This window comes from Pleurodeles waltl, chromosome 4_2 (assembly GCF_031143425.1).
Source record: "Pleurodeles waltl isolate 20211129_DDA chromosome 4_2, aPleWal1.hap1.20221129, whole genome shotgun sequence".
NCBI classification, from domain to species: domain Eukaryota; kingdom Metazoa; phylum Chordata; class Amphibia; order Caudata; family Salamandridae; genus Pleurodeles; species Pleurodeles waltl.
Window position 1 is genome coordinate 687,023,829 of NC_090443.1, and position 14,495 is coordinate 687,038,323.

The 14,495-nt window shown below is 43.8% G+C and overlaps 1 protein-coding gene across 2 annotated transcripts in view; it reads right to left on the reverse strand.

Annotated features, from left to right (window-relative positions):
• DNAI3 (dynein axonemal intermediate chain 3) overlaps positions 1–14,495 on the reverse strand; it is a 623,392-nt gene that overhangs the window by 403,582 nt on the left and 205,315 nt on the right. For both annotated transcript variants that reach the window (XM_069232274.1, XM_069232273.1), the window contains exons 13-14: positions 6,052–6,174; positions 775–848 (exon numbers count right to left, since the gene is read on the reverse strand). In XM_069232274.1, the coding sequence (XP_069088375.1) occupies positions 775–848; positions 6,052–6,174 (197 nt within the window). The remainder of the gene's footprint in view (positions 1–774; positions 849–6,051; positions 6,175–14,495) is intronic.

Here is a 14,495-nt window from a genome sequence, read left to right on the forward strand (position 1 = left end):
GTTTGGCCAGCCCAACACACATGTGCTCTGAGGGGAGTGCACAGTGTACTCCCCTTTGCTAGTCACCCCAATGCCCAGCCCCTTTCACAAGGAAAGGATAATAAACAGAGCTTATTACCCTTCCTTGTGAAAGGATTTGCAGTGGTTGCTGCTGGCAGGGAGCGGCACTCCTCTGCCCAAATGGAGGAGCCACACCTGATTTTTCATCTCCTGGCTCTTGGCCAGGGGGCGACGCTCCTCTCACATGGTTGAGTAGGAACATCCGCCCACATATAATCAGGTGGAGCGGAATTTCATACAGCAATTCCTCTCAGCCCGATTCAAAACCCAGGCCTTTATGTGAGACTGAGGGCCTGATTACAACTTTGGAGGAGGTGTTAATCCGTCCCAAAAGTGATGGTAAAGTGACGGATATACCACCAGCCGTATTACGAGTCCATTATATCCTATGGAACTCGTAATACGGCTGGTGGTATATCTGTCACATTTGGGACGGACTAACACCTCCTCCAAAGTTGTAATCAGGCCCTGAATGTCTAGTAGTGAAAATATTTATCAAATAGTAAAAAGTGGTAAAGAGGGAAATGCATCTGCAACCACCAAGTGATCAAGCCCTTTATGAGGACTGATCACAATTACTTACTGTGAATTATTTTTCGGACATAGTAAAAGTGAGATCTTAGCCTGCTTTTTCATTGCCAGAGTAATTTAAATGATTGTTAGGCACGTTCAGCAACGTTATTTCTACAAAATAATTATTTATGCTCATAATACCAGTCAGGCGAACAAGTTACAAGTTGAAGACAAAGTCCCTGTTTATTTTCGCATGGCATGCCGGCCTTGGAAACCTGAAAAACAAAAGAAAGAAGAAAATCTTTCTAGAATTACTGCAAATCTGAAGAATGAGATCTAATCCCATGGACCCATAAACCCAATCGATATAAAACTCAAAGGAGTGATACATAAACATGCCTTTTCTTAGTCAGGACCAAGGTATTGAATAAACTGTGCACTGTACATTAACATTCAGGTTTCCTTCGGGTACGTTTTGGAGGTTTGAATATATTTGTACTCAAACCAGATCTGTTTTAAGGCATGAGCAATGTGGGCGATTGCCCAGGAACCCACCGTACAAGGGTCCCCATGGTAAAGTGATGGAGACTTTCAAAAGTTCCACAACAACTTTGTGCATAAAAAAATATATTTATTTTTAATTTGACAGCTGGGTATGCCTGCTTCACAGAATCTCAGTGTGCATGCCCAGTTTGACCAACCTTAATTCTCTCTCACTCTCTCAAGCACTGTTTTTCTCCTTACCTTTTTATTTTTTTTAATTATTGCATAGATACAGCAGCATATACTGAAATGTACAGCCGCTTTCTATTGCCAATCTTGCATATTCATTCTGGGATCCATTTCCCTCATCATTGTATGTGTCCCTCCTTCATCACATGGCTTGCTGATTAAGATTAGTCTCAGCCACACCCTGCATGTATTCATAAGCAGATATTGCCCAAGTAGTGTCAAGATATACGTTATGCTAGACGTCTCAGTAACAGTTCTTCTAGAGTTCCAACTGAGTTTGTTTAGCTATTATTTCTTCCAAGGTTCTTAGCCGCGACCTGAGTGCATCGTCATTAACCGTTTAGCTAGCAGAAGTGCAACAAGGGCTGTGAATTTTTATATAGCCTAGAAAATCTTTTTAACCCATCCCAATAATGCAATGACTGGTGAAAGTGGTATAGGTATCTCCGTTATTTTGTGTGTTGTATCTATTAAATGCTCCCAGTACTTGAAAATATTAGGGCATTTCCACCTCCACAGGGAAAACCTTGCTCTTTCCATCTTATATCACTCACATCAGGAGTCTGTTCGCCAGACCCATCTGCACATAACCAATGGGATACAGTACACTAGGTATAAACCTCAAGTGGATTGGTCTCAATCTGCTAGTAGGCAGGAGCCTTGCCCATCTGAGCAAAGCAATACTCCCACATTTAGCCAGTGAGGGGTGTAGCTAGGTCTCTATCCTACTTTTCATGTGCAAGCATAGTTCATGCCAGCATCTCACTTTGCATATCCCAAAATAATGTTGCAATTAGTCTCTTTAGTGATTTGGCAGTTATGGTTTCTCCAGTGGGTTAAAACACTTATGTCCCTATGGGATCTCGTGTGATTATGTTTCCACATTGCTTTGAGTCTGTTGTACAGGAAAAAGTCAAAAAGTCAAATGGAGATTTTGGACCTGACATCCTTGGTGTGTTTTTCCCTCAACTTGTTGCCTTCCTGTTTTTGCTTACATTAGGACTCTGCACACTCTACCATTGCTAACCAGTGCTAACCAGTGCTAACCAGTGCAAAAGAGCTTGTGCTCTCTCCTTAAAACATGGTAACATTGGTTTACACCCAACTGGCACATTTCATTTACTTCTAAGTCCCTAGTCAAGTCATACTACATGTACCCAGGGCCTGTAAACTACATGTTATTCGTGGGCATGCGTCACTGATTGTGCCACCCACTTAAGTAGCCATTTTAAACATGTCTCTGGCCTGCCATTTCAGGCTGTGTGTGTAGTTTTAAAATGCCATTTACACCTGGCAAAATAAACCTTTTGCCAGGTCAAAGCATTCCTTATTAATGCATGCAAGTCACCCCTAGGATAGGTTCGAACAGCCCAGAGGGCAGGGTGCAGTGTATTTAGTAATGTGGACATATACTTTTAAGTTTTAAATGTCCTGGTAGTGTAAAACTCTTACATTTGTTTTTCACTACTGAATGGCCTACCTCTCCCGTGGGATAACATTAGGTTCCCTTGTTACATTTAAGTGGTATCTTTCAACTGAGAGCAGATAGGAATGTTGAGTTTGATGTCTGCAGAATTGTAATTTAAAACCCTCTTTAATGGTAAAGCTGGACTTAAAGTCACAAGTCTGAACATGCCACTTTTAGAAAGTTGGCATTTTCTTCTCCTAACCATTTGGTGCCTTCATCCTCCTAAGGGTCATGTTACTAGGTGTACCTGGTAGTTGGTCTTTCTGTATTGCTCCCAGACAGTGAGAAATAGGAGATTAGGTGTTGGCAGGATGTGCCATCCATGACATGATGAGGGGGAGGAGCTGTCACCTGTCATACTTGAACATTAGAAAGGTTCTGCCCAGCACACTCACAAAGGGTTTTGACAATAGTGACCTCAGATAAGTTGGGACCAGGGCAGAGCAGCTCTGACAACTCGGGGAATGGGAATGAGATCAGAAATAAAATTTGGACGTGGACTGTGACTTTAAGCGGCCCGATACTGAGTCTTCTTATGCTGGATGAGGTAGTGAGGTAGAGTTTCACCTCATGTTCCCTGCAGGCCTACGGGTTGATTAATGTGGAGTCAGTGCAGGTCTTGGAGTCATGGCCCAACCCAAGGCACCACAAGCATGCTTGGTGAGGATCTGTCACAAACATCTGTTTGTCTTGGTCCCGAAATGGCTTAAAGCCTGTCTTTTTTTGGGTTGTGGGGGGGAAGACATCCCTTGGTCACTGGTAAAATCTGAGGTACAAGTCTGAAAGAGACATAGAAGGGTGCTCTGCATCTGTTCCTGGAGTTGTGGGAAGAAAGAAACGGATGTCAGGGTGCAGGAGTGGCACCTATATAGGCTTGCAAGTCATTGCCGGAGCAGAATGGCATCAGTGTGGTGCTGCAACGCGCCACCTCCTAGCACACAGAGATACTGCTGAACATTTTCAGGCTTCAGCCTGATGCCTGGGAAATATTTAAAAGGTGAGGAACCAATGGCTAAAAGTGTCTATCACAACGCAGCCTCATGTAATTCATGTTCCATTAAATGGACGGCATGCACTAATAAGCAAGAAGTACCAGCATGACGCACTTGGTCATGACCCCATGAAGACTCAAACATCAAGGCTTGAATAAGTGTTTGCTCCCAAAACATCAGAATCATAGACTGAATGCATAGGCCTCATTTCAAGGACAAAGTATTTTTGAAATCACTGTGTTGAGGATGGCCTCTAAAAAGCAAATTGTTTGCACGGGAAAAAGTAGGGATTTTGTCTTATTGAGTGAGAAACAAAACTGTGACCTGCAAGTGGTCTCAGTTTATTTGATGTGAGAACACCTCCAGAAGTCTGTTGTCAATGTATTGGAATGGTGTAGCAACAAACTGCAAAGATGATCCATGCCCCTTGACACGATCTTCATGAACACCACTGGGGCTGAGGTAAGGCTAAACGGCAAGACAGTGAACCAAAAATGGAACAGAGCCACCAAACCTAGAACCAGCGACCTCACAGGACCAAACCACCAAAGCCTATAGCTAGGGAGTTGAGGCCTGCCACTGTTGATGGAATGGTATAAGATTGAAAGGCGTCAGTTGGCACCAAGGAATGATCCCATGCTTTCCGATCTAAGATGCCTGAGTAACTGCCAGAGGGATCCAGAATCATTGAAAAGATCACAGCAATGATTCCTTGAAGGCCAGAATATGGTGCAGAGTCGATAATGGCCTGGGCACTTTGGGACAGATCAAAGCCAGGACCAGAACCGGTTCCGAATCAGACATGAAAACTCCAATGAGACCAAAATCAGATGACATCGAACATTAGGGCCAGAAACTGTACTATTTTTTTCAAATAGGTACTTTTGGATGGCACAAAAATCAAAACAAATCAGTTTTAGATTTGTGAATTGCTTTAATCACTCTTCGCCCTCAATGTATGTACTTGAAACCAAACATCCTGCAATGCTCATTAAGTATGCTGTAGTCTGTTTATCTTTGTACTAGTAGATTTAGGGAATTAACCCTCACCAGTTAGAAGTGCCTAGAACAATCACAGTGGTATATCTATGTGCCTATCAGGGAGGTTTTTTGTTATGTTACTCTGTGTACTGACTTCATTATTAGTTATTCATGCTTGCCGTACCCTTTGCATTCTGCATTCTGCATCTGCGATGCTGCACATGTTGACACACACTACTGCAACACTGCCTCATCCTCCTTCACTATATGTGTACCTCACAAAGTGCCCAAGTACTGCACACAAGGCCTTTGCAAACCTTGCACTGGCCCCATTGCCAGGATTCCCCAAGATCTCTGCCCCTCATGCAATGTTCCTGTCACATACTCCGACCATACACAGCACTAGTCCGGCATGAATTGCCACACTCAGAACTTCTATAACATACACTAACTAGCCCTTTACAGTACACACAGTCTGTGCCAGCACATACACCGCTCATGCCGCACCACACTCTGCCTATTAGCCCTCAAACTACTAGTACATACATACACTCTCTGGCCTCTAACATAATGCTTCCCACACAACCACACTGCTCATGGCGGACAAATTGATCCTATCACAACCACAAACCTGTACATACCACCCTGATCCTGTACAAAATGCCCCATACTCACTGCCCCTGGGCTTTGAACACTACACCTGTGCTCTTAGTTGCTACTACCCCAATAGCCTATCTTTCCCCACAAACTTCCCCTCTACAATATACTGCCCTTTTCCTCAGCATACTGCTTATCCCATGCAATACCACAACCCCTTCATCTAGCCAGACACTCATCCATACACACATCCATGCAGTCACTGCCCCATCGATTCCCCCATGCACTCAATCAGTCTGCCAACCACGAGTTCAGTCACTTATCCAATACAGTTGTTATATCACTGATTTTCCCACCCATCCACACAACCACACACAAAAGTCCACAATCATAAAGAAAGATTTTTATTTTGAAAAAAGGCTGACATACTGACTTTGCCAATGCTTGTTCTATACTAGAATGGTCAAGAGAGACTCTGAACTGTTTTTAAAGACCATTAGGTAAGTGATTTTCCAATATCTATTTGTATATTGTTGAAGAATAAGGCTTAAAACAATTGTCCTGTATCATTCCAAAATAATATGGGTCAAGATCAAACTAGCCAAAATGATATCAATTGCCTCTTAGCATTTAAGTGTTGTATGCTAAACGTTGTGCAGTGTAGTTCATCACAGTAAACAATGAAGCACAAATGCATTGAAAACTTACTTCATAGAACTCCGGCAACCAGTGTAAATCTGTTATGAGGGCCTTATGGCCATTTTCAATCGACGAAACTGCACAGTATCTTACAAATTGGGGCTCATTTAAGACTTTAATGTCTAGCCCCGTCTGAAAGTTAGAAAAAAGACAGTTTTAAAACTTCCATGCATATAATACAGTCAGATATAAAAAACAATAATTCAGTGATTATGTGTAATATTAACTCAAAGTGTTAACCCATTTTGGAAAATATCCAGCAATGGGCTCAATATATGCAGCAGGTGAACATAGACTGGTAAGAATAACATCTTTAAATGACGCACTCACACATACACACATTTATAAACATATACCTCGTCCTGCACTAGTCAGAGCCAGAAAAAGCCAGGGCGGGGCCGCACCCTTGGCTCTGCTATTTGATACAGTTCATCTGAAACAACAAACTCTTCATCACCTTTGTGGTAAGGTCTACTGCCGTTTGTATTTATTCCTCATATTATTTTAGGGATTCTTTAGACCTAAATCGCTGCCATTTGGCTTGTACCTACCTTCTCGCCAGAGTATTTGTCCATTACTGGGCACTCAAGGCAAACAACCATGGGAAAGAGAAAGGCATCAGAAGCCCCACTAGCAAACAAGAAGGGGACACAACAGCTAGACATTCAGCTGTGAACTGTACTTTCAATTAAATTGATGAACTGCTTGTGGAGGTTGAAGGAATGCTCAACCAAGAAAAGAAACAGCCTGAAAAGATAAGCAAAATTACCCCTTTTTACCACGGGAAAAAATATGAGACGAAGTGAAACAAAACAAATCTTAGAGTAGAAACAGTGCAACTCTAGTAAAGATACAACACTCATTGGCCAAATACCAACAAAGAGCACATAGGGAATTCATAATCCTCGCAGTTCGCTGCTCAGGCCTTCATATAGTTCGGAAATTGATAGTGAAACGTCTAGTCTAAACATGCCACACAGGGTCAGTCTTCTAGAGTAGACCATTGTACCATTAATGAGTTTCTACAAAGGAACACTGTCAAACAACCGATTGCCCTGGAAAGTGGGGTGGTATTTCAACCCCTAGATCCTTGACTCACAACCAGTTTTTATATGTTGGATGATATGTAATTTCTGAAAGCAGAGTTTACTCAAATTAAAGAGACTATCTGATGGAAAGTGGTTTGTTAGTAGGTGCAGGTAGGTAGTTCCAGCTAGCAATCACACCATAATCACAAATAAGGACCAGTCAAGTTCACGATAAATTAATCCTTAAATCGAAGAACTGGAATTTGATTTTGGAATCTGAATGTTACAATGGAATTGGACATTCAATGTGAAATAAACATCATTCTACTTATGGCCTACTTATAAAAGGAAAAATAATGTCTCATACTTATGTCTAGGCGTGTGCCTTAAAGTAATCTTTGATAATGGCTCTGCGTATTATTACAATGCACCCTACCTATGGGGAACCTAGGGTAGGCCTTAGGGGTGACATATATGTACAAATAAGGTAGTTTAAGACTTTGGATGTACTTTTAATTCCAGGGTTGAATTTGGACATAGTTTTATTTTAAAGCAGCATGCAAGGGGGGACTCGTTTTCAAAATTACATAAGGGACTACAGTAGTGGACACTAAAGTGCATTAAGTCTATTGGGCCTCTAAACCCACATGCCCTACCATATACCAGGGACTTACAAGTAGGTTGTCAGCACCAAGTGTAACTATATCTAATTACTATATACTTTTTAAACAGAGCACTTGCCCTGGGACCGGTTAGCAGAGCCCAGGACACAATCAGAGTCAGAAAAAACCAGTATCAGTCAAAAATGGGGGCAAAAAGTGAGGGGACATCTAAAAAAGCCCTTTTTTCTAACATTAGCTGTCTGTTAAATAACACAATAAGGAGCTTACAGGAGGTTATCAATCTGTCTGCAAATTCACATCTCAAATTTAGCTCACTGATAGTCCACACTCTCCATAAGCCTGACTGTGGGGAGCATCCAAACACTTTGTGAAAGAGCACCATGCATGTTGGTGTTAGACAGGAATCCTTGGCATAATCTCACCTGTCTTTTTGCCTCTGCTTCCTGTGCTTTGACTGTGTTCTGGACTTTGTTTTTGCTGGTTTTGGTACTCTGGGCACTTTACCACTGCTGACCAGTGTTAAAGTGCAAGTGTTCCCTGTGTAAATTGCATATGTAATTGGCTTTTCCATGATTGGCATATTTGATTTACTAGTAAGCCCCTAGTAAAGTACACTAGAGATGCCCAGGGCCTGCCAATCAAATGCTATTAGTGGGTCTTCAGCACTGATAGTGCTACCCACATGAGTAGCCCTGCAAATATGGCTCAGACCTGCCACTGCAGAGTCTGTGTGTGTGTTTTTAAACTGCTAATTCCACCTGGCAAGTGAACCCACTCAAGTCCCCGTGCTCTTGAAAGGTGAAGCTGGTAGAACAAAGCCATGGACAGGAACCGTGCAGGGAAAATTTTGACGCACCACCTGCATCGCGGCTGAGAAATTGACACAACACCTGCATCGCTGCTAGGAAATAGACGCATCTCGGCTGGAAAAATGAAGCAACACCCACTTGTGGCTGTTGAAAATAAAGCAACCCCCATGCAGCACAGTTCTCCATCACCACGTGGCCGGATTTTGCATGCAACATTGCTGGGCGTCAAAATGAACATGAACCTGCCCAGATCTGAGGTGCCCGTCTGGAAATAGACGCATTGCTCTCTTGCGGGAGAGAAAAACAACACATCAAGGGAGACGGAATGTTGCACCGCATCATTTGCGAGCATGGAATCGACATATTGCTGACTTTTCTGACACACAATCGCCTGTGTGTCTTTATTTTTGATGCAAACTAGGTATTTTGTGAAACAACAACGTCTCCATTGTTTTCTATGGAATAAGACTCTTTATTTTTTTTAATTCATAACATTACTTGTGTATGTTGGATTTATGTGGCTCTGGTCTTATTTGATTTAGATATATGTTGGCGATTTTACTAAACCTGTGCTGTGTCCATTTTGTAGCGTTTCACTGTATTACTATGTGTGCGGGTACAAATACTTTACATGTTGCCTTTGAGATAAGTCTGACTCCTTGTGCAAAGCTACGAAGGAGGTGAGCAGGGATTATCTCAAGTGTGTATCTACATTGCCGAGACTAGAGTGAGGGTCCCTGCTTGGACAGAGTGCAAACTGCCTGGCAACCAGAGATGCCATTTCTAACAGTTGGCCAACATGTCAACCCCTCACTCGAAAGCAATGGAGCTGGAGGCTTCTTTATTCATCAGTTTCATAAACGGCACTCAGAAACAAGGGAATGAAATGAGTTACTTACCTGTAACTGCAATTTTCCAGTATTGGTATATTTCATAGATTCACATGCTTGAATCATTCCCTGTTGTCGAAGTGGGAGCCCCACAGTACCATAGTAAAGCAGTATGTATCATTACCATAGGCCCTAATGGCCTTAGGGCACAAGTTATAGTTACGTGAGCTAACTCTAATGATAACAGGTGAATTTATATGGTTTGGTACGTTTAAAATGTGAAACTAACTATAACGCCCCTGTAACCTTTGGTTTTTAAGTTACTTTTAATATATATATATATATATATATATATATATATATATATATATATATATATAATGGTTACAGAGACGTTATAGTTAGGTTCTGAATTTACTCGTACAAAACCATAGAAATTCAGCAGTTATAGTTAGAGTTCCTTCAAAGTAATTATAACTCATGCCCTGAGGTAAATATAACTCACACCCCACCATGCACAGCTTTTATATTGAATAACGTGACTGCTAATGTTTCATTTATATTTTTAATGATGTTATAGAAGTTGTCATGAGTGCTGTAATATCAAGGGTAATTATTAGTGCATGTTGAGGGAGCGAGTTATAGTTACCTTAGGGCTCGAGTTATAGTTGCTTGAAAGAACTCCAAGTATAACTGCTGAAATTCTGTGGCTTTGCACAAGTAAATTCAGAACCTAACTAAAATATCCCTGTAGCCTTTGTTTTTTTCTCTGTGAAATTCTAAGGTTTTTTAAATTCTATTTTCTAACTATAACTTCCCTGTAGCCTTTGTTGTTTCAGTGAATTTCTTCACTATATGTTAATCCAACCAGGCGCGGCTTTTGGCCATGTATGGAGGCAGTTGGCCGCAGAGCCTGGCCCGCGTCCAGGCCCTGCAGCCGATTCCTAAAACCACTCAACCCTGCGTAGCGCACTCAACCCTTTGGCCGTGCCCATAGGGGGTTGGCCGCAGGGCCTGGCACCAGCCCCTGCGGACAACTCCCTATAACAAACCAACCCTGCACTCCCCCAGGCCCCATGCTGATCTCTGCCATGGGGACCCCTTCCCTTGAGGCACAGCCTAATTATTTTGGAGAGGGAAGCCTTTTAGCCCCCCCACTGCCCGATCTCAGCCTAAATATTTAATTTATTTGGAGGAGGTGAGGGCCATGCAGCCCCCTTCCCAGGCCGATGGGGGGTGGGCACCCCGGTACATAGCAGGTGCCGGCCCTGGGGGCCCCCAGGGCCATCAGTGGCTGCACGAGAGGGGCTGGGTGGGCCCCCTCCAATGTGGAAATAGCTCTGGGGAGGTGGTGGTCCCTGGGTCAATGGAAGTCCAAAACAGACTCCATTTAAATTTTTTACTACATGCCCCAGGGAGGTGGTGGGCCCCAGGGCTGCTGGGGGGTCATGTGGTCCCCCGCACCATATTAGTTAAAAGCCCCGGGGAGGTGGTGGTCTCCATGGCTGCGGGGGCATGCTGCCCCCATGCACCATATTAATTAAAAGCCCTGGGGAGGTGGCTGTCCCCAGGGCTGCAGGGGGTGATGATCGCCCATCCCCCAGTTCATTTACATCTGTCGCCTGGGGAGGTGGTGGTCCTCGAGGCTGCGTGGGGGCCAGGTGCCCCCCTCCCCGCATCACAAGGAACAATCCCCACGGGATTTGGCCCACCCGGGGGCTTCACAATTACGAAATGAGGCAGCCCGCACTTCATTTTTTATTTGAATTTTAACCGGATGTGTTGCAAATCGTGGCGATTTATTTTTGTTGAAAAAAATGCTTTTTAGCCCTGGGTCCAGGGGCACGGAGTCAGGGTGTTCATACCCTGGCCCCTTAGCTTTATTTTTTAACCTTTTTTTCTGGGACTGGGCTGAAGCAAAGTCCCAACATGGATGTCAACACTTCAATGTTGAAGCATTGCCAGCCAATCAGATCTCAGCACAAGACCGGGAGGGGTTGCGAATCCCTAGATATAAAAATGTGGATTTCCTTTAATTTCTCAAAAACTACTGAACGGATTTACACTAACTAACAAAAAGGTCTCTTTCTGGCCCAAGAGCTACCTTTCTGCCAAATTAGGTGTAATTCTGTCCAGTGGTTTGGGCGCTACCGCTGTTGAAAATCCCAATGGAAAAATTATTGGGGAAAACATTTTTTGCCCCCCCCTTTTTCTCGTCCCCGTTTGACAGATCACCCCAAAACGTTGCAGACAGCAGCTGACATGACTGGGGAATTTGTTTGGAAAGTTTTGTGAACATTCATCAACTGGCACCAAAGATATAGGCAAGTAAAAAAATGCTTTTTACCCTTTTCTATAGAAACCAGGTCTATTACCTAGTGGTGACCGCCACTAGGTAGTGTATATATATATATATCTATATATATGTGTGTATCTCCTAGACTGTCCTTTGTCGGCCTCACCGGCACCCCTAAAGTGGTGGTGCAGCTTCTCACATGACAGGATCACACTGCTTTAAATCCAGCAAGCACTTGTTCCAATTGTTAAAGAGAATAAGTCGCACTTGCACACCAGATTGTTTGCAGTTCTTATCCTTTTGATTGCATAGTAGCATAGTGGCTGTAAGAAAAACGTCCCACGTGTTTCAGTCCCCCTGGACCTTGCTCATGGAATATTTTGCACAGTCCTACTACCATTTTTATGATAATTGTTAACATTTTACTCTTTTTTTGTTGACTACTTCCTGTTTCTGGGAAGTGTAGTTCTCCAAAACACGTGCAAGTGCATACAACGTGAAAACAACATTTAAATGACAAACTTAAACAGAAAGATAATTCTTTTTTGTTAAAATGAATGTGTGTAAAGTACAGCATGACTGAGTAATAAAAGCAAAAATCACCAAATACTTTGAAATTTTCGTATGTTCATGGGGTGCCAAAATAGATCGTAATGAAGTTATTTTTCTGTATCTGGTGGATGAGTTTGTGCTGATTACAAGTTTTGTTGCTGATGGCCATCAGTTCATTAGTCAGGAGTGAATTATATCAGATCCATGATCGCTGTGTTTCAATGCAATGTTTGATTCTAAGGACAGTAAGTTCATAATATGTTTCTGCGCTGTTTTTTCATTTTGGTGACCTTCATTTGTAATGGCACTTAGGGGGTGATTCCGACCCTGGCGGTAAAAACCGCCAGGGTCGGGGTCCGCGGGAGCACCGCCAACAGGCTGGCGGTGCTCCTTTGGGCATTCTGACCGCGGCGGTACAGCCGCGGCCAGAAACGGAAAGTCGGCGGTGTACCGCCGACTTTCCGCTGCCCATGGGAATCCTCCATGGCGGCGCAGCTTGCTGCGCCGCCGCCATGGGGATTCCGACCGCCATCCTGTTCCTGGCGAATGGCGGTATGGGGTGTCGTGGGGCCCCTGGGGGCCCCTGCAGTGCCCATGCCATTGGCATGGGCACTGCAGGGGCCCCCGTAAGAGGGCCCCACTTTGAATTTCAGTGTCTGCTCAGCAGACACTGAAATTTGCGACGGGCGCTACTGCACCCGTCGCACCCCTTCCACTCCGCCGGCTCCATTCGGAGCCGGCTTCATTGTGGAAGGGTGTTTCCCACTGGGCTGGCGGGCGGCCTTTTTGGCGGTCGCCCGCCAGCCCAGTGGGAAACCCAGAATGACCGCCGGGGTCTTTTGACCGCCGTATGGTCTGCTGGCGGTTCCCGCTTGCATTTGCATTTGAACCATGTACAAGGTAGAAATGGTGGTTTAGAAATACAATAGCGGTATTCGGAAATCCCTGTGAGGTGAACTTCAACTGAGGTACATTTGAGTCAACTTGGGTTGAGCCTGGTGAAAAATACATGTGAGCAGTTATTATTGTGGAAGTTATTTGGAGGATGGTTGTATACTAGTGCTGCCTAGGCCACAATGTAGCTATCAGGATGATGCAGAACTTCTCTCTTGATTTTTGCTCTTTCGCTTGGAATGCCAGAAATGCATACGCAAATGTTCAGCTCCAGGTCATAGACAATGCATCTCCCCTCGTTGTTGGTTGCCAATATCTGCAAGCAAAGAACCAGCATTTCCTCTTGTCCCTACTCCTCACTCCAAAGTGATCAAGGTTGGATTTTTTTCCATAACTGGAATATTCTCAGCAGCATGCTGTGATGTTCCTCCCACTTGTGATATTCCCCTACTGATCTGCTAAGCATGACTGCCCAAACATTGCTGAATCTGTGAGCTGTTGCACTCACAGGGATATGCAATAGTCAACTGCCCACATCTCTAGACATTGTGCCTCATCCGAAAGGGTTTGCTAACAAGTTCTTCATTGCTTCTTCATGTAGAATATAGACATGGCATAGTCGTTTCATAATAGAACTGATGAATGACGTAGTATTCGAATAAAGAAAGCTTTTTGGGGTGTCACCTAATATCGGACACAGATCTAATAAGCATTCCCTCCCAAGGAAGAGCCCCAAATAAAAACATTGCTACACTGGGATTTGTGGATGGGTTGGAGGGCATTCTTTTACATCATTAGAAGGATCTCCACCAGCAACTGTCGAAGGATCTAATGGTGCAGGATGAGTCATGGTGGTTTCTCAATGAACATAACAGCATGTCCTCATTGGATTAAATCCAACACTAATCTGTCAGAAGTGATACGGAAATGTAACTGGTCCAATCTGGAGTCACTGTCTTCTGGAGTCCTGCAACAGGACTGAGGAATTGTGATTGATGGCCTCAAGTTCTGGGCTGTTGGGATGGATTTGAGGGATGCCTATAATTATGGCTGAACCGGTTGATGTTATTGGAGGCAAAAGTGATAAGAAAGTCGAAGAACTGACATCTGTGTCCACAAGTCCCTCAAATTGACTGTGAGCAAGCGAGCCTAGAGGACACCTACAGACCTTGCTTTATCTGTATCTGTCTTGGTATGCTAGAGGCATCATCAAAGTGGTGCACAAACACAGGATGCCCACCATAAAGCAAGCGTAGGATGCAGGTCTGCACCTTGAGTCAAAATGAGATGCACCTGAGCCACACTGTCATCTCTACACATCAGTCTCTGCTAGCTGACGAAAACTCACACTGCATACACTCATGACTGCACCAATGAATGTAGTAGACACTTTTTTCCCTTGACAGAGGATTACCTTTGGT